This window comes from Petaurus breviceps, unplaced genomic scaffold (genome assembly GCF_028583685.1).
Source record: "Petaurus breviceps papuanus isolate PSGF00001 unplaced genomic scaffold, PetGlider_PUasm1.0 91133, whole genome shotgun sequence".
In the NCBI taxonomy this organism is placed as follows: domain Eukaryota; kingdom Metazoa; phylum Chordata; class Mammalia; order Diprotodontia; family Petauridae; genus Petaurus; species Petaurus breviceps.
In genome coordinates, this window is record NW_027187419.1 from 2,709,829 (window position 1) to 2,729,756 (window position 19,928).

At 40.4% G+C, this 19,928-nt stretch overlaps 1 protein-coding gene across 6 annotated transcripts in view; it reads left to right on the forward strand.

Moving 5' to 3' along the window:
* Positions 1-296: 296 nt before the first annotated feature.
* CADM1 (cell adhesion molecule 1) overlaps positions 297-19,928 on the forward strand; it is a 363,137-nt gene continuing 343,505 nt past the window's right edge. For 4 of the 6 annotated variants that reach the window (XM_069080200.1, XM_069080201.1, XM_069080204.1 and 1 more), the window contains exon 1: positions 298-486. In XM_069080200.1, the coding sequence (XP_068936301.1) occupies positions 354-486 (133 nt within the window). In that variant the 5' untranslated portion in view covers positions 298-353. Of the gene's footprint in view, positions 487-19,928 lie in introns of all 6 variants that reach the window. The other 2 variants (XM_069080202.1, XM_069080203.1) reach the window with 2 other exon arrangements.

A 19,928-nucleotide genomic window follows, 5' to 3' on the forward strand; every position in this document is an offset into this window, starting at 1 on the left:
AGTTAGAAACGTCTCTCGGAAGGTTCGGTCTCCACACGCCCGAAGCCGGAGAGGAGACTTTTACCTTGATCCCCGGGAAGCGAACCCGACCCTTATTAACATAAACATATTTGCATAAGCCCCTCCCCCTAGGTGGCGCGGGCGCGCCGCCGATCGGCTTGCGTGGGGCGGGTGGGGTGGGGCGGGAGGGGTTGGTGAGGGAGGAGGGAGACCCCAGAGAGAAGAGAGAGGGAGGGGGCTCTGCGATTGGCCAGTGTGGGCTCCGCCCCCAACGCATCTTATTAACATCTAATTAGCGGGCCGGTGGAACGCTGGAGGAAGCGGCGGCCGCCAGTCTGAGGCAGGTGCCCGACATGGCGAGTGCGGTGCTGCCGAGCGGATCCCTGTGTGCGGCGGCAGCGGCGGCGGCGGCGGCGCCTCCCGGGCTCCGGCTCCGGCTTCGACTCCTGCTGTTGCTTCTCTCCGCCGCGGCGCTGATCCCCACAGGTAGGTGCCAGCGTCGGGGTCCGATTCCCCGAGTCTCTACGTACCCCAGCAGTCGTTTCCAAGAGGGGGAGGCCGTTTCCATGACAACTACCCTCCCCAATTCATAAATCCGAAGAGGAAGGAGCGTGCAAGGGAACCTCGCCCGGGCGCGATCGCAGCCGGGTGAGGAGTGGCGGGTTTGCGGGGATCAGTGCTTTCCCCCATCCTCCTCCCAGCCCGGTCGGAATCCAGGGAGTCCTCCGGGGTGGCTGCAGCTCCGTCTCCCGGTTTGGGCAGCCCGGAGCAACGGGGGAGCGGGGTAAAAATTGAGGGGATCTTAGCTTCATGGGGTCGGAGAATATGGGGGGAGGGGGAGAGCGTAGGAACCCCAGGATCTTCTCAATCCCCCTCTCCCAACTCCCTACTGCCCGTCTGACTTGCTCGTCACCCAGGGCTGCGGTTTTGCTCCTTTTGAGCCCTCTCCCCAATCGAACCCATTTATCTCTCCAAGCCCCCCTCAGATTTCTTGTGACTTCACGTCCCCCCATGTCACCAGTAGCCTAGTCCTGTGTGTCCGTCACCCCCGGACTTGTCGGATAGCCTTCTCTTCTGCTCCCCAATCCACCCCCCCGCACCCGCTTCCCCAAACTGCACGCAGTCTCCTCTCGTGCTTCCCTCCAGGCTGCCTCCACCCTCGGGATTGCACCCCTCCTCTCTCCTCCCCTTGGCTGCGGATCTCCTTGGCTGGGCTCCAGGCGTGGAAAGTTCCCCCCAGCCCCTCTGCGCGGGGGGCGGCCGCTCTTGCCGCCTCTGCGGGAAGGAGGAGCTGGAAGCCGGGCTCTTGGAGCCCGCCAGTTGCGCGGAGGACGGAGTCCCCTTCCAGCAGAGTAGGGGAAAGGAGCTGGTGGGAAGAGGTTTTCCTCTCTTTTCGGCCAGCCCTAGGTGGTGGTGGTGGTAGTGATGATGGTGGCATTGGATGCACCTCTCATTCTCCCCCCCCCCCCCCCCCCCGCCTTTTCCCGCAGCCTTTGTGTCAAGTATAGAGCAGATGGGTATTTTCCGAATCCCCCCTGGGTGGGTGGGGATATTGGTTCAGGATTTGCCCAGGGACAGGGCTTGCCTAGCCCCCCGCCCTCTTTAAAACGCCGAGGACTCGGCTGGAGAAGCATGATGTGTGGCTGCCCCGGTGCTGGGCGCGTTGGCGCGTTTGGGAATGAAGAGGGCAGTGTTTGCTTTCGCTAACAAAAGGGAGCTGAGGCACTTCCCCAGCGGTGAGGCCAGCAATGCTGCACCCCTCCTTTCCACTCCCGCCACCCTCCACATCTTCCTATTTTCCCCACTCCTTCCCTACCGGCTGAGGATTCAGTGGGGAGCTAGGAGGAGGGCGCGGGGGAGGGGGGGATGCAGCAAGCCTCTGCGCCTGCAAAAAAGCCTCCTTGCAGACAGAGCAGGAGCAGCAGGACTTAGGGAGCAACAAGTGGTGAAGGATCCTGAGAGCACATTCCCTACCTCCTGCCCCTTAGAGTGTGTCCCCCCCTCACAGGTCCAGGGTGCTGATCTGGGGGTGCCTTATTCAGCCTTTGCCTCCGACGTGCTTTCGTGGTCCCTTTTGTTTACACAATAGAGGACATACAGTTATGTAAACACTGCACCTAGTAGTAAATGGGGGGGGGGTCTTGGTGGGGATACCTTGAGGTTTGTAGTTGCTGGGTTGGGCTACTTCCCCAGAAAGCTGGTTTTAGAAAGTCCTCGGTCTTCGAAAGCCGAGCCACTGGGGCTATGTGGGAGTGAGAATCTGACATCGGATTCCATTTCTCCACTGAGGATTTTTCTTCCTTTCCTGTCTGTCTCCTGTTGCTGTTTTTATGTGCTTTTCCTGTGTGAATTCTTAATTTATGAGTTACAAGGTAATTGGGTTTGGCCTCAGCCGATGCCGGTGTAGTTACAACTTCATTTCTGGTGATGTCTGAGACTGGATGGGTTCAATAAAATGTTCCTGAAAGAGATCCCTCATGCTGCTGCATTGTAAAAAGCGCCAGTGTCAGTTAAACGTGAGTGTGTGTGTAAAGGCTCTGTAACTGGCGCATAATAGAAGCAACAATAGACTTGTATTGGCTGCAAAAAAGAGGGAAAAGCTCTGCTGGGGATATTTCCTTTCGACTAAAAATGGGAGATCTGTAATCACTGCAAATTACTATTAGATTATGCATACCCTGTCAAGCCTGCTCATTGAAGGAGTGGTGTTAGTAGTAACAGTACTATATTTGCAACTATCTTTCTGTAAGAAGTTGCCTTCCCCGAGTGGGATATATGCTGACTTGTAAAGGAGAGATCGGGGAACTCAACCGTGCATGTCAAAGCTACATGAAAATTCTGTTACCAGTTACCATGGAAGCAGCTTCTTGCTCTTGTGTACATCACTGTTTGTATGCTGGTTATCAGATTGTGTTCAAATTAGAAAGTAATTGGGTTTGATTTGCATCAGGGAGTAATATATTTTTGGATGACTCTTCCTTGAGATTATTTTTATATGTAATAATGACCTGGTGGTGGCATTAAGAGGCTTTTTGCTATAGCTACAGGTCTTAGACTCCAGATGAGAATTTTTGAGGGAAGGGGTATGGGAGGGTGGGGCCCTTCTCCCTCATCGCTTACAAAAGCTTTGAGCCTGTTCTGAGGCCTTGGGTTCTGAATCAAAGGAAACCTGTTGGTGCTGCCTCCTAACTTCGATTGGTCTAGTTCCATTTTTATCTATCCTGGAAAAGCTAAAGAAGGCCACAGAAGGCCTTGGTACAGTAGATCTTGATTCTCTTTTCCCTTATATCCAAATCCATCTGTCTTTGAAAGAGAATTTCTCTCTGTCCATCTAGGGGTGGTGGTTTGGATGAAATGGATGTTAATGGCATGCAACTGAAATGGGGTTGCTTAGGCTTACTTAAACTCACCGTCAGATTAGAGATATTATTTCCTATATTTTGCTTGCATGCCTGATAACATCATTTTAAATCTGAATGAAGTGAGGGTAGTTGATCCTTCTTCCTTTGGTAGGTGTTGGAAAGTGGGTCTTAGTGGTAGGTGGCAGACCTTTGGGTGGGCAGCTCCAGGCTGGATCCTTTCGGTAGTGGCTTGTCTCGGCTAGTGTTCCCAGGAAGGGAGACTTTGCAAAGTGCCACCCTTGGTATTGTTATGTTTCCTTCTATCTAGTTGAATCCCTGCAGGAGGGGACTTGCTGTTGTCTGTGATGGCTTTGATAAAATATCCCTCATTAATGCCACTTTATATTTACAGTGTGTCACTGGAGACACACAAGGCTTCATTTAGTGACTTGTGTGTCGAGACAAGCTTGCATTATTTGCCTGGGACATTTTGGAAGAACAAGAGACTCATTGAGCAATCTTTTGAAATGAACAAATACGAAAAAGGGGGGAATAAAAGAGCAGGCAGTTCTCTGGAACAAAGAGCTTTATTCATATGTATGTTGTACATGCTCTATCCAGTTTTCCCCAATGGCCCTCTTGGTAAAGGGGAGTGGGATAGGGAAGAAGTAAACTGGTGTGACACTTTCACTTCCTCCCTTCCTGACTTCTCATCCTTTTGGAGTTCGTCAGAGAGAAGATGAATCCAGGACACACTGACTACTGGTCTTCCTGAGCACCCCTCGGAACAGAGAAAGGTGACTGGTTCCTCTGAGATACTCCTCAAGACCCACCTCCTATCTCAGCATTTTACGTGGAGAAAGTGCTACCTGTTGAGATGGATGATTGTAGCAGGAAGAAATGACACTTTTGTATGACATCTGATAGCGAATGTCAGGCTAAGTTGTTTCGCAATTGCAATATTAGCTTTTTATTTTATTTCATTTTATTTTATTTTATCACACTATTAGACTTGCCACTTGAAAACTAGGTTCTCATGTGTATTGCCTTTCTTATATATAGCATTACTCTTTTTGGAGTTTATAGCAACTTTTGCCCATCCCTGGTAAATTTTAGCTTCGTGCACGGTGAATTTTTAATGCTTCTTGGACTGGAGTTTTGGCTCACTAAACAATATTCAGGCTTTAAAATTTTTTTCATAACATTGTTATTAATGTAAACCATCTCAGACTCTTTAGTTTTCTTTCTGTGTATGATAATCTTTAAATGCTATATCTACTACGTGGGACCCTCATTTGCACAAAAATAACTTAAAAATAAGGCTCATTTTAATGAGGACCCTGTTAAATTGAGTCAAGGTAATCAACATTATGATATTGAAAGAAAATTTTGCAGTATTAAAAGAGAGAACTAAAGGGAAATAAAATCATAAAATCCTATCTCTGTATATATTCAGTTAAGAAGAATATTACTGACCGCTGCACTGGGCATTTATTAACAGAGAAACACCAGCATGGAAGGGAGAAATCACACAGCGACATCTGTTGCAGAATTGAAAATTTGCTGCTTTGAGTTGGGAGCTAATTAGTCCCATAAAAGCTTCTAATGGTACATGTCAGAAGCATATATATTGTATGTATACACACAGACAGAAGTACATGGTCATTTCTTTGTAAATAAAGCACTTCAAGGATAAGGAGGTCTTTCTTAATTTCACCTTTGAGGAGCCTGTGATATTCATACTCACAGAAATTTAACGATAGTAGAGATCATTCATTTCCGTCTTCTCACTTGATAATCAGTGAAGAAACTTTGACTCAAGAGATTGTGACTTGCCTAAGGTTACACAGTGCATTGGTGACAGCTAGGACTAGAACCCAGGTCTCCTGCCGCCTAGTTAAGGGTTTTTACCCATTAACTTCACTTCCTCCTCCATAGACCAGTTATGCCCAGTAAGGATTGCCTTGTCATTCATGGTATATCTCGGCTAAGAATATTTTAGAGTTTGGAGATTTCAATAATTATAGCTCCAGAAATGAGAATATGCCTTCGGGGGACAAAAAAAGGGACTTGGCTTTATCAGGGTCATATTTAGCGTTAACAAGTGACCCTAAAATCTTTGGACTTAATTGGCTGTACACTGGAATTGAAGAGTATAGCAAAAGCTGTCTTAAGAAATCCTTGTCAGGGGGAGTTGGGGATTGTCAATGGTCTGAGTGTTATGTTTGAGCAGAAATAGATTTATCTTAGCCGGACCCAAATTTGTTGTTCTCTTTAGTATACACACATAAGATTCCTTCTTATGAAAGATATGAAACTGGCATGAGAATTAGGATGTTCTCAGGTAGGGGTCAAAAGCAGTTCTGGGTTTTCCCAGCAGCAGTTTGACCCTTGGGATGGACAGGGAGAAATTCTCTTTCAAAGACAGATGGATTAGGCTCCCTAATTGATCTTAATATCTTAATAATGATACTATTAGTGTTGCTAATAGTATTACTAGTAGTAGTATTGCTAATAGCAATATTATTAGTATCTCTAATATTAATAATTTCAATTATAACTGACATTTAGACAGCACTTTCAAGTTTTGCAAAGTGCTTTCTATGCATTATTTCCTTGACTGTATTCACTGGCAAATTCAATGCTATACTTATTTGGTTTAGATAAAGAAGAGAGGAAGGGGAGAGAGGGATTGTTGAAGTATAAAGTCATTGGGTAGCAGATAGGCTGCTTGGGAAGCTAATTAACAGGGAGGATGAGATTGCAGCCTGGACTGGGCTTGTCTCTGAGTGTTGCTTAGACTCTGACTTGGATAGATTAGGGCTTTTGACTGAGTCAAGTTTGTTTGGTGGGGATGATGCTTTATTGTAATGTTTAAGCCTGGTTTTAGAAGTATGAAGAAATGGAAATTGATCATGACATCATTGATCTACAGCTGGAAATGACCTGGGGGGTGGGAGGCAGGGCCCTTAGAGGCCACAGAATTCACTTCCCTGATTTCATAGAAGAGGAAAACAAGGCCAGGGGAGATTCAGTGACTTTTCTGAGGTTACAGGGGTAGGAAGTATCTAAGGCAGAATTTGAATTCAGGCCCTCTAAAGTCAGTGTCCTTTTCCGTGCTGTCTCCCCACTCTTCAGTTTTAGTTGCTTTGTTTTTCCTTGATCAGTTTGGACATTTCTGTTTATATGAAGACATCCTCTTACCTGGAAAAATAATATTAAAGGTAGAAAAGTTTAATAAAAATAATAATAAAGATGATATACTTATAGAGTACTTTGTTATTTAGAGAGTTTTTTTCCATACAATCTCATTCACTCCAGCCCTGTGAAGTATATAGTTGCCAATATTGTTATCCTTATTTTACAGATGTGGAAACTGAGACTCAGAGAAGTTAAGTGACTAATCTAAGGTCACTCAGATGGCAAGCAGCAGGAAATTGCAGAAGAATGGTTCTAATGACCAGGTCTTTCTGGCTCTTTTAAGTCCACAATTCTTTCTGTATGCTGTTCTTGGCATGGTTTGTCTTAGTTTAGTGGTTGGGAGACATTTTAATGATATGTTAGTATTTTAAAATTTCAGTGGCATTTATTTGTCTTTATGTTTGTATATGTAAGAAACAGTGAAAACAAAAGAAAAATGTATTTATTCCCTCCTTTTTTGCCATTTTGGACTGGCCATATTAAGTGTTTATATTCCATATTTTATAACCAATATAATTACAAAATACTTTATACTTGAGGCCCATATGAAAAATGTCTGTTTTGTGGTTACTCTTTTTTTGGAGGGCAGGAGAGAAGAAAAGAGATTCAACTACATTTAACAGTACATCTCTGCATTTATTTGAAAAAAGTATAACTTTTAAATTTAGTCCAAAGTGTTGGAATGCTTTAGTGGTAATCCTCTTGAGTTTTTTTTTTTTTTACCCTCCTATTAAAAGCAGTTGGCTCCATTTTCAGAGAGGTTCATGGGATGTGAGTTTTTAGAAAAACAGGCTTTTTCTTGAGCATTGTATTTAATGTGGACCATAAATCTGAAGCATTTGATTTTTTGGTTTCCAGCCAAACAAGTAATTACACATACGATGGTTTAGTGGGGTACGAATTGAGCTGGCCAGGTAAAAGCTTCCTGCGTCTCTCCTGGGGAACTGGACCTGGGACAAGAAAGCACAAAGGAATGCCTACATTGAGTGTTTGGGGAGTGCCACCAAAATCAAATAAAAAGCTTTTGTTTGGAAACCATCAATGAAGGAAGGAACCCACTGGAATGTTTGTAATTACAAGTGGTACCTCCTTGTTTAAATTTCAGAAGCCACAGTTTCTTTTTTCAGAGGTTTAAATTGCATGCTCCAGCCAGCAGCTGCTGTTGTGGTTAATGGGCAGTTTCTCTTTGAAGATCTTCCAGTGCTGGCTCTCAAAGCTTTGGTACAGTTGACTCCCAACTAGGGTTAGAAGAGAGAGGTGTAGATGTTTACGTTTATATACAGCCAAGTGATGCGTGCCCTGCATTGCTTAAAAAGAGAAACTTTGGGTAAGGCAGAGGGAGTCAGGTAACTTTATTTTGAAAAAAAAAAACTGTTATTAACAAAAAGATGCCTGCACTATAGGCAATATGATGATCAACTCTCACTGCCTAAGAAAGTCCTTGCAAATGAACAAAAAAAATGTTTTGTATTTGTTTTGTTGGAATGTGATAAATTGACCTCAGATTTTGATTTAGCCATTTCAGAAATATTAAGTAGGCTTAAAATGCAACGATCTGAGAGAGAAGCTGCTTGGCACACTAATGATAACAGTAACAACAGTAATAAAATAGCCATTTACAAAGCATTATCTCATTTCAGCCTGCCAAAGAACACTGTGAAGAGGTACTACAGATCTTATCCCCATTTTATAGATGAAGAAACTGAGGCTCAGAGAGGCTTGTTTATGGCTGTGCTGTATTAGTAAGTGACAGACATGGGATTTAAGGCCAACTCCAGGATCAGGTACTATGCCAGGCCTGCTGACTTTTGAAAGGCCCTAGTTCAAGCAGCATTTTTCCAAGGCTAAGCAGGCCACAGTCTTGGAACTGTGGGTAAGTCGATGAGGTTCCATGGGTTTTCTGCCAGTCATGAAGTTGTAGAATCTTAGTAGTTCAAAAAAGATGGCTTTCAGAACAATGGCTTCCCTTTACATTACACCTGACTAGTAGTCTAACAAACCTGTGCTTAAACATTTCCAGTGATAGAAAGAAAACTTATTATTTTTTTAGGATTCATTTTAGAATAGTTTCCTTAACTATTTTGCATTGAGCCAAAATTCACCTCTCTGAAAATTAGAACCATTTCCCATAGGTCTGCCTTCTGTGGCCAAGAGAGAACAAGTCTAATCTTTCTTTTTCTTCTTCTATTTTTTTGCCTTTTTTGGGGAGGGCGGTTGGGGTTAAGTGACTTGCCCAAGGTCACACAGCTAGTTTTTGTGTTAAGTGTCTGAGGCCAGATTTGAACTCAGGGCCTCCTGACTCCAGGGCCCAGTGCTCTATTCACTGTGCCACCTAGCCGCCCATAGTTTTTTTTCTGGACACCCTCCAAATACTTGATTACAGTGTGTCTTTCTCAAAATTTTCTATCTTTGAGGCTAACCTCCCAATTCCTTTGACTTGTATATTGTGGCTTATGTTTTCTTCCCATCCTGGTCACCCTCCTGGAGGGCTGTGCTCAGAAAGTTTACATCATGCCTATTCCCAAATGTACACAAGCAGAATGCTTAACAGCTGTGTCACATGGTCCTGGTTCATGGTAACTTGGAGGCTGTTTTGTGCAGTATGTACCCAAGACTCCCTGAGAGGTGGCATATATTTATTTTATGAGGAAAATTGAGTGGTGAGAAAGAAGCTTTCCAATTCTGAATTTTATTTATAAATTAAGCTTGAGGTGTTTCATGAAATTTGTAAGTTTAATCTTTTTATCTACAGTTAAGGAAACTGAGGTCAAGAGGGTTTGTGACTTACATTGAAAACCAGAGCTTTTACTCCATACTACCTATAGTTTGTAATTCTGTCCATTTAGTTAGAAACCAGATTGAGCACATCAGAAATCCAGCCCATCATTTCCCTCAAAGAGCTGCCAACGATTCCCAATTTCTCTGTTATTTTGAATGATACTATCTTCTTCAAAATCCAGGGTCTCAGGTTTGGAGTCCTTGCTAATTACTGTCTTTTCCATATTAACTGCTCTTCGTGTTTGTAATCAAATAGCAAATTGTACCAATCATTTCCTAACCACACCCCTTCCTTTCTTCATTTTTTTTGTAGCCATTGTGATAGTCCAAAATCTTGATTGCCTCGCCATGGATAATATCGTAGTGGTTTATAGTCCAGCCTCCCTGCTGTCAGTCTCTGCTTTTTGACCACCCAGCCTAGACATATCAGCAATTATTGTCTTTAAATGTTGTTTTGACTGTGTCACTCTACAGCTTAGAAATTATGCTGGAACATAATTGTGTCTTATATCAATTTCAGATGCCTCAGAATTTGCTTCAAGGCTCTCCATCAATTGCTCTGTCATGTCTTAAACACTCACCCCGATCTTTCCTTACATTTTCAGCCCAATCCAGTCCTGACCTTCACCCAGACCTACTGTGATTGGAAGTAGTTACTTTCAAGTGACTCCAGTGAAACGGAGGAAGAAAGAGGACTCTTGCTGGTTTCCATTGGACAGAATTGTATCTTAGTCTTTCTGGTCTTTCCTTCATTGATCTCTTCTGCTTTACAGATGGAGAATAACTGAGAACTCTCCTTGTGTACTTTGAGGAGTAACACCTTATCTTAAACCTATCATGAAAACAGATTTCACCTTCATTAACATGCATTATTCACAATCCACCCCAAAACTGGGATTCCCCATTCTGTTTTGCAGATTTACACATAAATGTTTTTTTTTTTTTTAATGCTAGGCATTTCTTTGCCATAACATCTTGATATTTTGATTATATTTTTAATGAAGATTTTAAACTTTAAAATGTTGAGAATTTATTGTGCATGTGCAGTAGACAGTGTTTGAACATTGAGCTTTACTGCTGCATTAAAACAGTGTAATTGGCTTAAAAATTACAAGTTGAGAAAACGAAACCTGCAGGGAAAACCATAAAGGCCACCTGGAAATAGGGAGGCTGCCATGGGTCAAAAATCTCAGGTACTTTGCTGGGAGCTACTGTTCTGGCCACAAATTAGCAAAATACATCTTGTGAAGAGGAGAGGGCAGAATCCAAGGGAGACTGGTACCAGATTGAGTGTTAACTCTTCTCATATTTCTTGCCTTAAATGACTAAGAAACACATGTTTGGGGAACTGTGCCCTGATGGAAGGACAAGTCTCTGAAGTACTGGTCTGCATCACTAAATAAATATTTTCAACAGATTAGGTTTCAAAACAACACTCCATAACTATCAACAGTCTTCAGCAGATTTTGAAGCCTCATGGTAGGGCTCTCACTTTGGCTGCTTTTTTTTTTTTTTTTTGCAGTGGGGCGATATCCAAGAAAGTGAGTTCTGAGAGCCACCAAGGAAAACTGAAATGTTCATCACTGTGTCTGAGCACACACTTTGGTTTGAAGGCTCTTTTCACAGGTGTTATCTGGAAGCAGTATTTGTCACCATTCCTTCCCCATTTTTTTTTAGCTCAGTACTTAGATTGCTGTTCATTCGTTTCAATCATGTCCAACTCTTTGTGATGCCATTTGGAGTTTTCTTGGCAAAGATACTAGAGTGGTTTGCCATTTCCTTCTCCAGTTCATTCTACAGAGATGAGGAAACTGAGGCAGACAGGGTGAAGTGACTTGTCCAGGGTCACACAGCTAGTTTAGTATCTGAGGTTGGATTTGAACTCAGATCTTCCTAACTCCAAACCTGGTGCTGTATCTGCTGTGCCATCTAGCTTTCGTAATACTTAGATACAAAATATATTTTAAAAAGTTGGGATTTCATCTATGTGGGCATTTCTTCCATGCCTTAGTAAATGGTTTCATGAGTCACTTTTTTCGGACACATTCTTCATTTGGGTGGTCAGCCCTCTTCTGATGAAGATCCTTTTTCTTATGATCAGCTTGTTCTTCAGCTGGTCCATTGGTAGGAGGTCATATGGCATGATAATTGAAAACAATGTGGAGATATAATTGCATCATAGAGCATTTGTAGAGAGTTAGGAAAATGTCTGTGTTGGTGAAATCTCAGAATGAAGATTTAGGTAACTCTAGCAGAATAGTGTTTCTTTGTCCCTCAGCTATATGTAGACTGTGAACAGTAGTCCAGGGACAGTTACAGATCATCAACCTGACGCACCCTTGTGAAGAGAAAAGAACATTGCTTTATTTTTCTTGAAGAAACACCTAAACACTGGGAACTTTTGAAACAGAAACTCCCCCAATTAATTTAGTGCTGCATCGTTTGCCTCAGTGCTTTTATCTTTTGAAAGGTTCAAGTAGAGATTAAGTTAAATGACCCTGCACTATACCTTTCTTTACCTTTTCTGTGCAGGTGCTATCATTGCAAAGTGATATCTTTAAAAAAATCATTTTGGGGGGTAATCAGATTGATGGTTGGTAGTCCATTTTTCCTTAAGCAAAACAATCACTGAACCAGACTAGGTAAGGAGAAGATCAAGTTTAGCTTATAGAACAGTAAGACTAAAAATTTTATTTTGAAGTTACCCTGGATCTGGAGTCAGGAAAACTTGAGCTCAAATCATAAGTTAAGATACTTGTTAGCTGCATGACCCTGGGTAAACCACTTAACCCTATGTCTTCCTCAGTTTTCCTCATCTATAAAACAGTGATAATAATAGCATCCACCTCTCAGGGTTGTTACATGGATGAAATAAGATAATGTTTGTTAAGCTCTTTGCAAACCTTGAAGCACTACATAAAAATAATACCACCACCACCACCACTATTACTACAAGCAGTGTGTGAGATCTGATGTATATTTAAAAAGATGCTGGTTTTCGTTGTATCAAATTTATTTTTATTAGAGCACAATGCTAATGAAGTATGTTACTGGTTAGGAAGCTGCCATATATACTTAGCATCACATCTCTGCATTAGTAGCAATTACCATTCATGTAATAAAACATCTCTGGATACTAAGAAATATCAGGGTTGGAAGGGTTCACGAAGGATGTCCTCATCCAAGAGGTAACATTGAAAATCAGACCGCTGAGTGAGATCACATCTCAGGACGAATTTTCTTTGGGAATTAGTAGAATCACCTTGGTGAAGCTGATGGTGACAATTAGATGCTGTCCTGGTGAGCTCATAACGAAAGATGCTTTTGGGGAGTGTTTAAATATCTATCATTTATTGAAATTATAACATGTCTTACCTAACTTTTAAATCTCAGTGCAAAAACATGCCTTTAAATATATTTATCAATAGGGCTTGAGTGAAAGAACCTAAACCCAGTCTGTTGATGGAAATTAGGTGGGGCTCATTATCAAGTTGGCAGCAAGGTGATGAATTTTTTGTCTCAAATACCATTCACTAAGTCATACAGGGATAATGACATGTTCCTGGAAGGAGTTAAAACACTGAAAAAAATCATAGATGCCTGAAGTATGTGTTAAATGAAGTATATAGGTATTATTACTGCCTGTTATTTTCCAGTATTTGTCAGGCATGTTGAGATCTCAGTTGGGCTCTTGTCATTTGACTGTGGCTGTATACGGTGTTTTCATTTGGTTTTATTGTACTTTAGATGCCTTTCTCTTTCATGTCTGAATCACCTTTCATCATGGATGATAGTTCCAAACTGTTATCATTTCACCAAACATGGTAAACTAATTTATATATGCTAGACTGACTTAGGAAATTAAAAAAAAAAGGTCTAGATAAGATTTGGGTCTTTCTTTTCATACAGACTGTTGTATGATTATGGTCTAGCTTCACAAATGATGATTTTGACCATCCACTACTTTGCCTCTGACCAATAACTTAACCTATTGGAGGTAGCCTTCCTAAGAGAGAAAAGTTGCCTTTTGTCTGTTAAATTACAGTTAATATCCTCACAAATCCTATTTACCATGGAAGGGTTAACACCGCCTTTGGACTGGTAAGCTTTTAGACATCAGCCACCTTGTTCCTAACATATATAGCTTTATAGCAGTTAATGCAATTGGCCTATTTTCATTTGGTACTGACAGAAAGTGTTAGGGCATGTAGCTTTTACTGGGGCTTGGAGAATGTGGACTTAGCCATTGTCTTGTTCAAAGTTTATAGAAATGAAGATCCTTGCCTTATAACTGTGTTTCCTACTTATGTCATGCTGTGCTGCTAAACCTGGACCTTTAGGAAGGATAGGTATGTGTTTAGGTACATTTAATTATTGTGGAACTGCTAGAGGTAGAAGGTAAGTCCATCTTTCATTAAAGGACACATATCTAATAGGCAGTGGATAAGAGGGAACCAGTTTCTATCCCTCAATATGATATGGATTGAAGTCATTGTGGAAGTGGTATCAGCATGTTAGCAATGAGGTAACAAACTGAGAAACTTATCGACTCCTACCATCAGCCTCTCTCTACCTTAGCTTACACCAGAGGCTTGTCTCAAAACTGATATATATTCTCAGAAGAGACATGGTGAAAATAGGGAAATTTAAACCCCAGGGTAACAGTTTTTCCTGCGCCGTAATAAAGATATATGTCGAGTCCGTGGCTACAGGATCAAAAAATGGATCATAGTAATCGGATCAAGCGTGAGAAACTGCTTGTTTGCAGTGTCTCTGTTTTTTAAATGAGATGGTTAGCCAGTCTGTTTTGTGGAGATGCTTACACTATTTGTACTGGTAATGTCCGATGTTTCTGCCAGATAATATGTTGTTAAAATTAAGCTTAAATGAGCAAAATGATCAGATTTTTAATTAAAAAAAGGTGTTTTTTTTTTGACTCTGTGTGTGTGTGTTCATTAGGAAGATGAGAAAGCATGAGAGTGTGTGTGCTTTCCAGCATTTATTTTTAATTTAGAGAGAAGTTTGGAGTTTGTTCTTTACTGTGAATATAGAGGTGGAACCTTTTCTAACTGGAGTTTATTGCTGTAATATTTTTTTAAATGCATTTGTGACATTGATATATTTGTGACCTTGAAGAGACATTTTTTAAAAGCTATTTTTCTCACTACCACATGTGATAACTTTGGGGAAGCCGTCAATTTTGATCCCTAATCAGTAATTCCAACACCCTGACAGTGTTGGACAGGGGAGGAGGACCTATCATAACTTGTTTTTTATGGCTTTTTCCTAAAGAGCTCTCTTCAGCTCACATCCATCTATTTAACCTTCTGCTTTCCCTGCCTAAGGCATGTAGGCAACTTGGTCCATGCCTTGGTTCTTTAAATGCTTTGAGTTATGGAGAATTAAGAGTACTTTATTGATGTTTTCCTTGCAGCTATATAGCTGTATATTGTCTTAGGTTATACAGTTGTATTTGCTTAGGCAATTTGTGTGGATTAGCTCAATTAGTTTAGGTTTTGAGAAGAATGATGTATCTTCATTGCTTACCAAAATATGTCATATTTTGTTTCTTGGTGGACATTTTTCTAGGGATTACTTCCTTAGAGAAATACTGCATGTGAGAAGCACATAACCAATCCTCTTTCACCATCATTACCTCCAGTAAATATATCAGTTGCAGTGTGGGCCAACTGACAAGCAAAATAGATTTGATGCTTATATGCTAGAAAAATTATATATCTGAAATAAAATTTTTGTCAGCATGTTAGTGTGTAGTATATGATTCAGTATTGTCCAAGGAGAGGAAAAGATTAGTCCATCAATTCCATCTACTGTAGAATTAGATGGCGAAGGCTTTGAAACACCCTGTTGGAAAAACAGTTGCATCTAGGGCCTGTTTTCTGGATTACTTGTTTTCTTACTCTGGATGTTTGCATAAAAACAAAATGATAGTTGCTAAAATAATCCTCTTCTGAATGCTTTTACTCCTGAAATGTCCTCAAACTTTATCATCGGTTTCCGCTGAAGAAGTATAAATCAGGTCATCGAAAGGACTATGACTTCAGGCAAAGGCACTAACAGAATGTTCACCTTCTCTAACCAAGAATGATCTCTATTTCCACATTCATATCCCAGTGATTATATCTCTTTATCCTTATTTCATAAGGTGAATAGATAGAAAGTTGGGTTTTAATAGAATATATTTCAAGGTTCAAGGGTCTGTCAGGATCTTTTAAGTTGCTGACTTGTTCTCAGTATTTGAGTGGAGGGGAGGAGACAGATATGAAAAATACATTTATAATCCAGTTATAATGGAAAAGCTGATTAGAGTTATTCATTCAGTAAATATGGAGTTACCTGTGTATATAGCATTCAATTAGATATGGTGGAAGATACAAGTAAAGTAGAATACAAGTGTGCCCACATTTTAGGACAGACCACTTTGATAAGTTAGAGTGCATCCAAAGAATGGTAACTGGAATGGTGTAAGGGAATTCAAGATCATGCCATTTTGAGGATCAGTTGAAGGAGGTAGGGAGGGAGATAAAAGCATTTCTTGTTAATTGAAAAAATTAATTAAAAAAAGACTACTTACTTATTAAGGGATTCCTATCTAGGTACTGGTTAGACTAGATATTCTCTAGGGTCTCTTTCAACTTAGATTATATTATGCTAGGAGCTTTTAGCTTGAGGAGACAAGAAAACAGTGAAAATATTAAGCAACAACGGTGCCTAATGATATAACTGCAGAGAAAATGTAAAGGGAGAGGACGGTTAGGGTGAATTGTGGTTAGCAGAGAAGACTTCTTTTATAGGAGGTGAGTCATTATGGAAGAGCAATAAATAACATGTTAGGACCAGAAGGAACTTTTAGAGATCACCTTGTTTTTCAGAAGAGAAAGTTGAATTACTTGAGAAAGTTATATTCCCAAGGTCAAAAAAGAATTCCCTGGCAGGCCAGACCCCACCACTTCACAGCTTAGCATGGTTTTGGAGAAATTTATACACACACACACACACTCATATACATACGCATTTTGTTTAGAGAAGTTAGTTGGGCATTTCAGGCAGGGGAAACAGTATAAGCAGATTCACAAGAATGAGCAAGGTGTGCATAATAAAAGTGATTGTGCTGCTCATGCCAATTTTCTCTCTCACACACGTATACATATATATATATATATATATATTTACATAATGTATTTTTTTGGGGGGAATGCTATAAGTGAATGAAATGTAAGAGAAATATTTTTAAGTGACTTTGACTGCCAGATTAATATGAACAGGGGACTTAAACTGGTTGATGATGAGAGATGAGCTTGGATAGGTAAATGGGAGAGTAAAAAATGGAAGGCCTCAAATAGTAGGGTCAGGAGCTTCACTTACATTGGCTATAAGTGATATATGAAATCACTTATATCCAATTTCTTGTATCTGCCATGATTCTTGAGCTTCTGACATTGAATCCAAAGCAATATTCAAATGAACCTTGTAGTTAGCCATGTATTTGATCTAATGAAGGAAAAATAACTGTGTTTGCTTAAGCTTGAAGATGGGTTTGGGTTGTTTGGAGAAAAGTATGCTGCTTTAAAAAAAAACAAATCTCACTACAGTGTAGGGAACAGTCATGATGGCAGGAGGAATCTAGGTCAGCTTCACGGCAACTCCCATTCTTTTGGTAGATTAATTTTTGCCACCCTGGTTTTCAACGTGCTGTGCAAAGTCCGGAAAAACTGTGCATGGTTCCTTAGTGAATATTAGTCAGCAGGGGGTAGGGAATTAAATTGATGTGTGGGAGCATTTTGATTTACAGTTGAGTAGTGAGAGTGTAACTCAGTCCTAATATGGCAACATGCTGTGTTGTAGTCTGCATTTCCTTAACTCTTCAATATAAAAGCAACAAATCTATACGAAATTCTACATATTAGTTGTGGTTTATGACTGTCTGTTCTTGTAGGTAAGGTAAGATCATCGGCCCATAGGATTTAGACTTAGAAGGAACTGTTGATGATTGGATCTCAGCAGTGATGGGCCATTGGATGAGCTTCACTTCCTGAGATGCCCTGGACTAAGGGAAAATTAAGTCACTTATCTTGTTCATTGATGTTATTAATTGCTAAGAGGAATTTGTGAGAGTGGTCAGGTTAGTATATTGATATTCACTTTGTTTTAGTGAAATAGGGCTGTTGTGGGGATCCAGTGAGATATTTAATATAGAATGTGTTTTGCAAACCTCAAAGTGCTATATGAATGCTTGCTATTTATTTAGTAGATTAGATTTTATTTTATTTAGTATATTTTTTTCCATTTAATATATTTAGTAGATTTTTATTGCTGTTAAGGTTGATTTATTCCCCCCTTATTTTTCTGTAAAATAATAATTTTTTAATTTTAACATAAATTTAATGAAGTTTTAATCTTAATGTCAAATTTTAAAAAATACAAGAATTTCACAAACATTTCAGTTTTCCCTTTTGTTTATTGTTTGAAGAATGATCTCTTTTGGCCTAAGTGGGAGGAGAGCTTATCCAGTATTCAGATGAATAGCTTCTTCTTTGTCCTTAGGGAGGTAAATCTTGAAGGTTACGGTTACATGACTGTATCGCCTTATGCCAATTCACATTGTTATCTTTTTTTTTTTTTTGATGATGCTAAAAGTGAGTGAAATGTGAAAGAAGCATTACTCATTTTAAATAGTTTTGACTGCCAGGTTAATGTGACTCTTAAGCAGAACTTCATGAGCTCTGTCCATAGTAACTGCTTTTAACTTTGATTTAAAGTTCTTAAACATTCTGAATTGCTTCACCTAATCTTTTTATACTGAATGTACAAATTTCGGCCTCTTTTTTATTTTAAATCCCCAACTGACAGCTGCTCAACAGCATAGTCTTTTTTTTTTTTTTACTATGATAGTTTTAAGAGTTTCTGAGAGAAGTTGGGAATGACTAGACATACCGACTGACATCAGCGGTATTGAGGTACTGTGAGTTTGGTTTGAAGATGGATAAGCAAAAAATATGAAGGAATTTTTACATAGTTGTTATTGTGCCCCATGGAAATGGTTGTGAAACCTAATAACCTAATTAAATAGCTTAGAGAAGAACCGATAAAGTATCTTTCAGACATCCTCATAAAGATTTTAAGTACTCCACTAAAAAAAAGAATTTCTCATTTGTTGTCCTCTTTGTTTTCAATTTATTAAATTTTGAAGAATATTAGCATAAGGAAAGACAAGGACTTTGTAGTTTCACTCTAACATTGTCCTGTCCATGGGAGCCAATTATATATGCTGTAATATGGGACAGGTATTTCCATGACTTCCATAGCTCAAAATTCCTAAAATGGAACTGAAGAGGGTAACATGTTATATTACCTTCTGTTCTGGGCTGGGCCTGGTTCAGGCCCCTGGAAGTTGATAGTAGAACAAAATGAGACATTTGTAGGTCATTCAGCAGTTAACACAAGGAGATTTATTTAGGTATAGCAGAAGGATATTCAACGAAGATACACATTGAAGATAGTTGCATTGATTCAATCCAACCATGTGCTCCTTTGCCTGACCTGGCCATCATTTTCCACTAACCAAATACTAGAGAGAAGGCCTGGAGCTCCTTTTTTGTACTCAAGTGACCAGGAAGCATCTTCACCAGCCCGAGCCTTTAGTCTGCTGAAGCATTCAAGTCTCAAGGATAGTTTCAGTATGGTTTAAAGAAAAACAAGCTTACCTTGCATGAAGACAAGGGTGAGGCTGTTGCTCTCACATTACACCTTCTCCAGGGTGTGATGATGTCATGTGAACTGTTTTCCACAAATTGTTCCCTCCATTCTCATGCTTCATAAATGTTGGATATGGTGTTTTAGACCCAAGGATGGCCATTCATATTATTTACCTTTTATGGAAAAGTAGAAGATGTTTACAGTTTTCTCAAGGAACTGGAAAATATGAATATTAAGTTACTGACAGTGGCTTTTCATAGATTGTGGAGAACAGGAGAGGTTCTGCAGGACTGGAGAAAGCTTAAGTGTTGGTCTGATCTTCAAAAAGGGAAAGTGAATGGAATCTGGAAACTATAGGTAAGTGAGCATGCTTCATTTCCTGACAAGATTCTAGAATGTGTTGTTAGCTTTATAAGTAGAGATAAGGCATTCAGCTTATAGGACCTCAGGCATCTCTTTATAACTAAATTACCAGTGGGATGGTGACTTGCATTGGTGGAGAGAGAGTTTATGATGGAAATTTTTTGTAATGAATGAAAGTACAGGTCCAGACCACCCCCCTGGGCCAATTTTTTTTATTAAAAAGATGCTTAGTGAAAGGGATCATAAAGAACTAATATGGCTTCATGGAGAACAGGTCATGTCAGACCATCACCCGATTTCCCTTTTTTGTCACGTAGATGGAGGACAGAGTAGTGTTGTGGATAGAAAGCTGGCCTCAGAGAGGAAGGTTTGGGTTCAGCTGTCCACCCCTTCTGACACTTATTGAGCATGTGATCACCTTGTGCAAGTCATTTAACCCCTCAGTGCTCCAGGCATATCTCTAAGACTAGGCCTTGAAAAGAAGGTGCCCACCTGCATTGGTAGAGAGTTTCCTCACCTGGGAGTTTT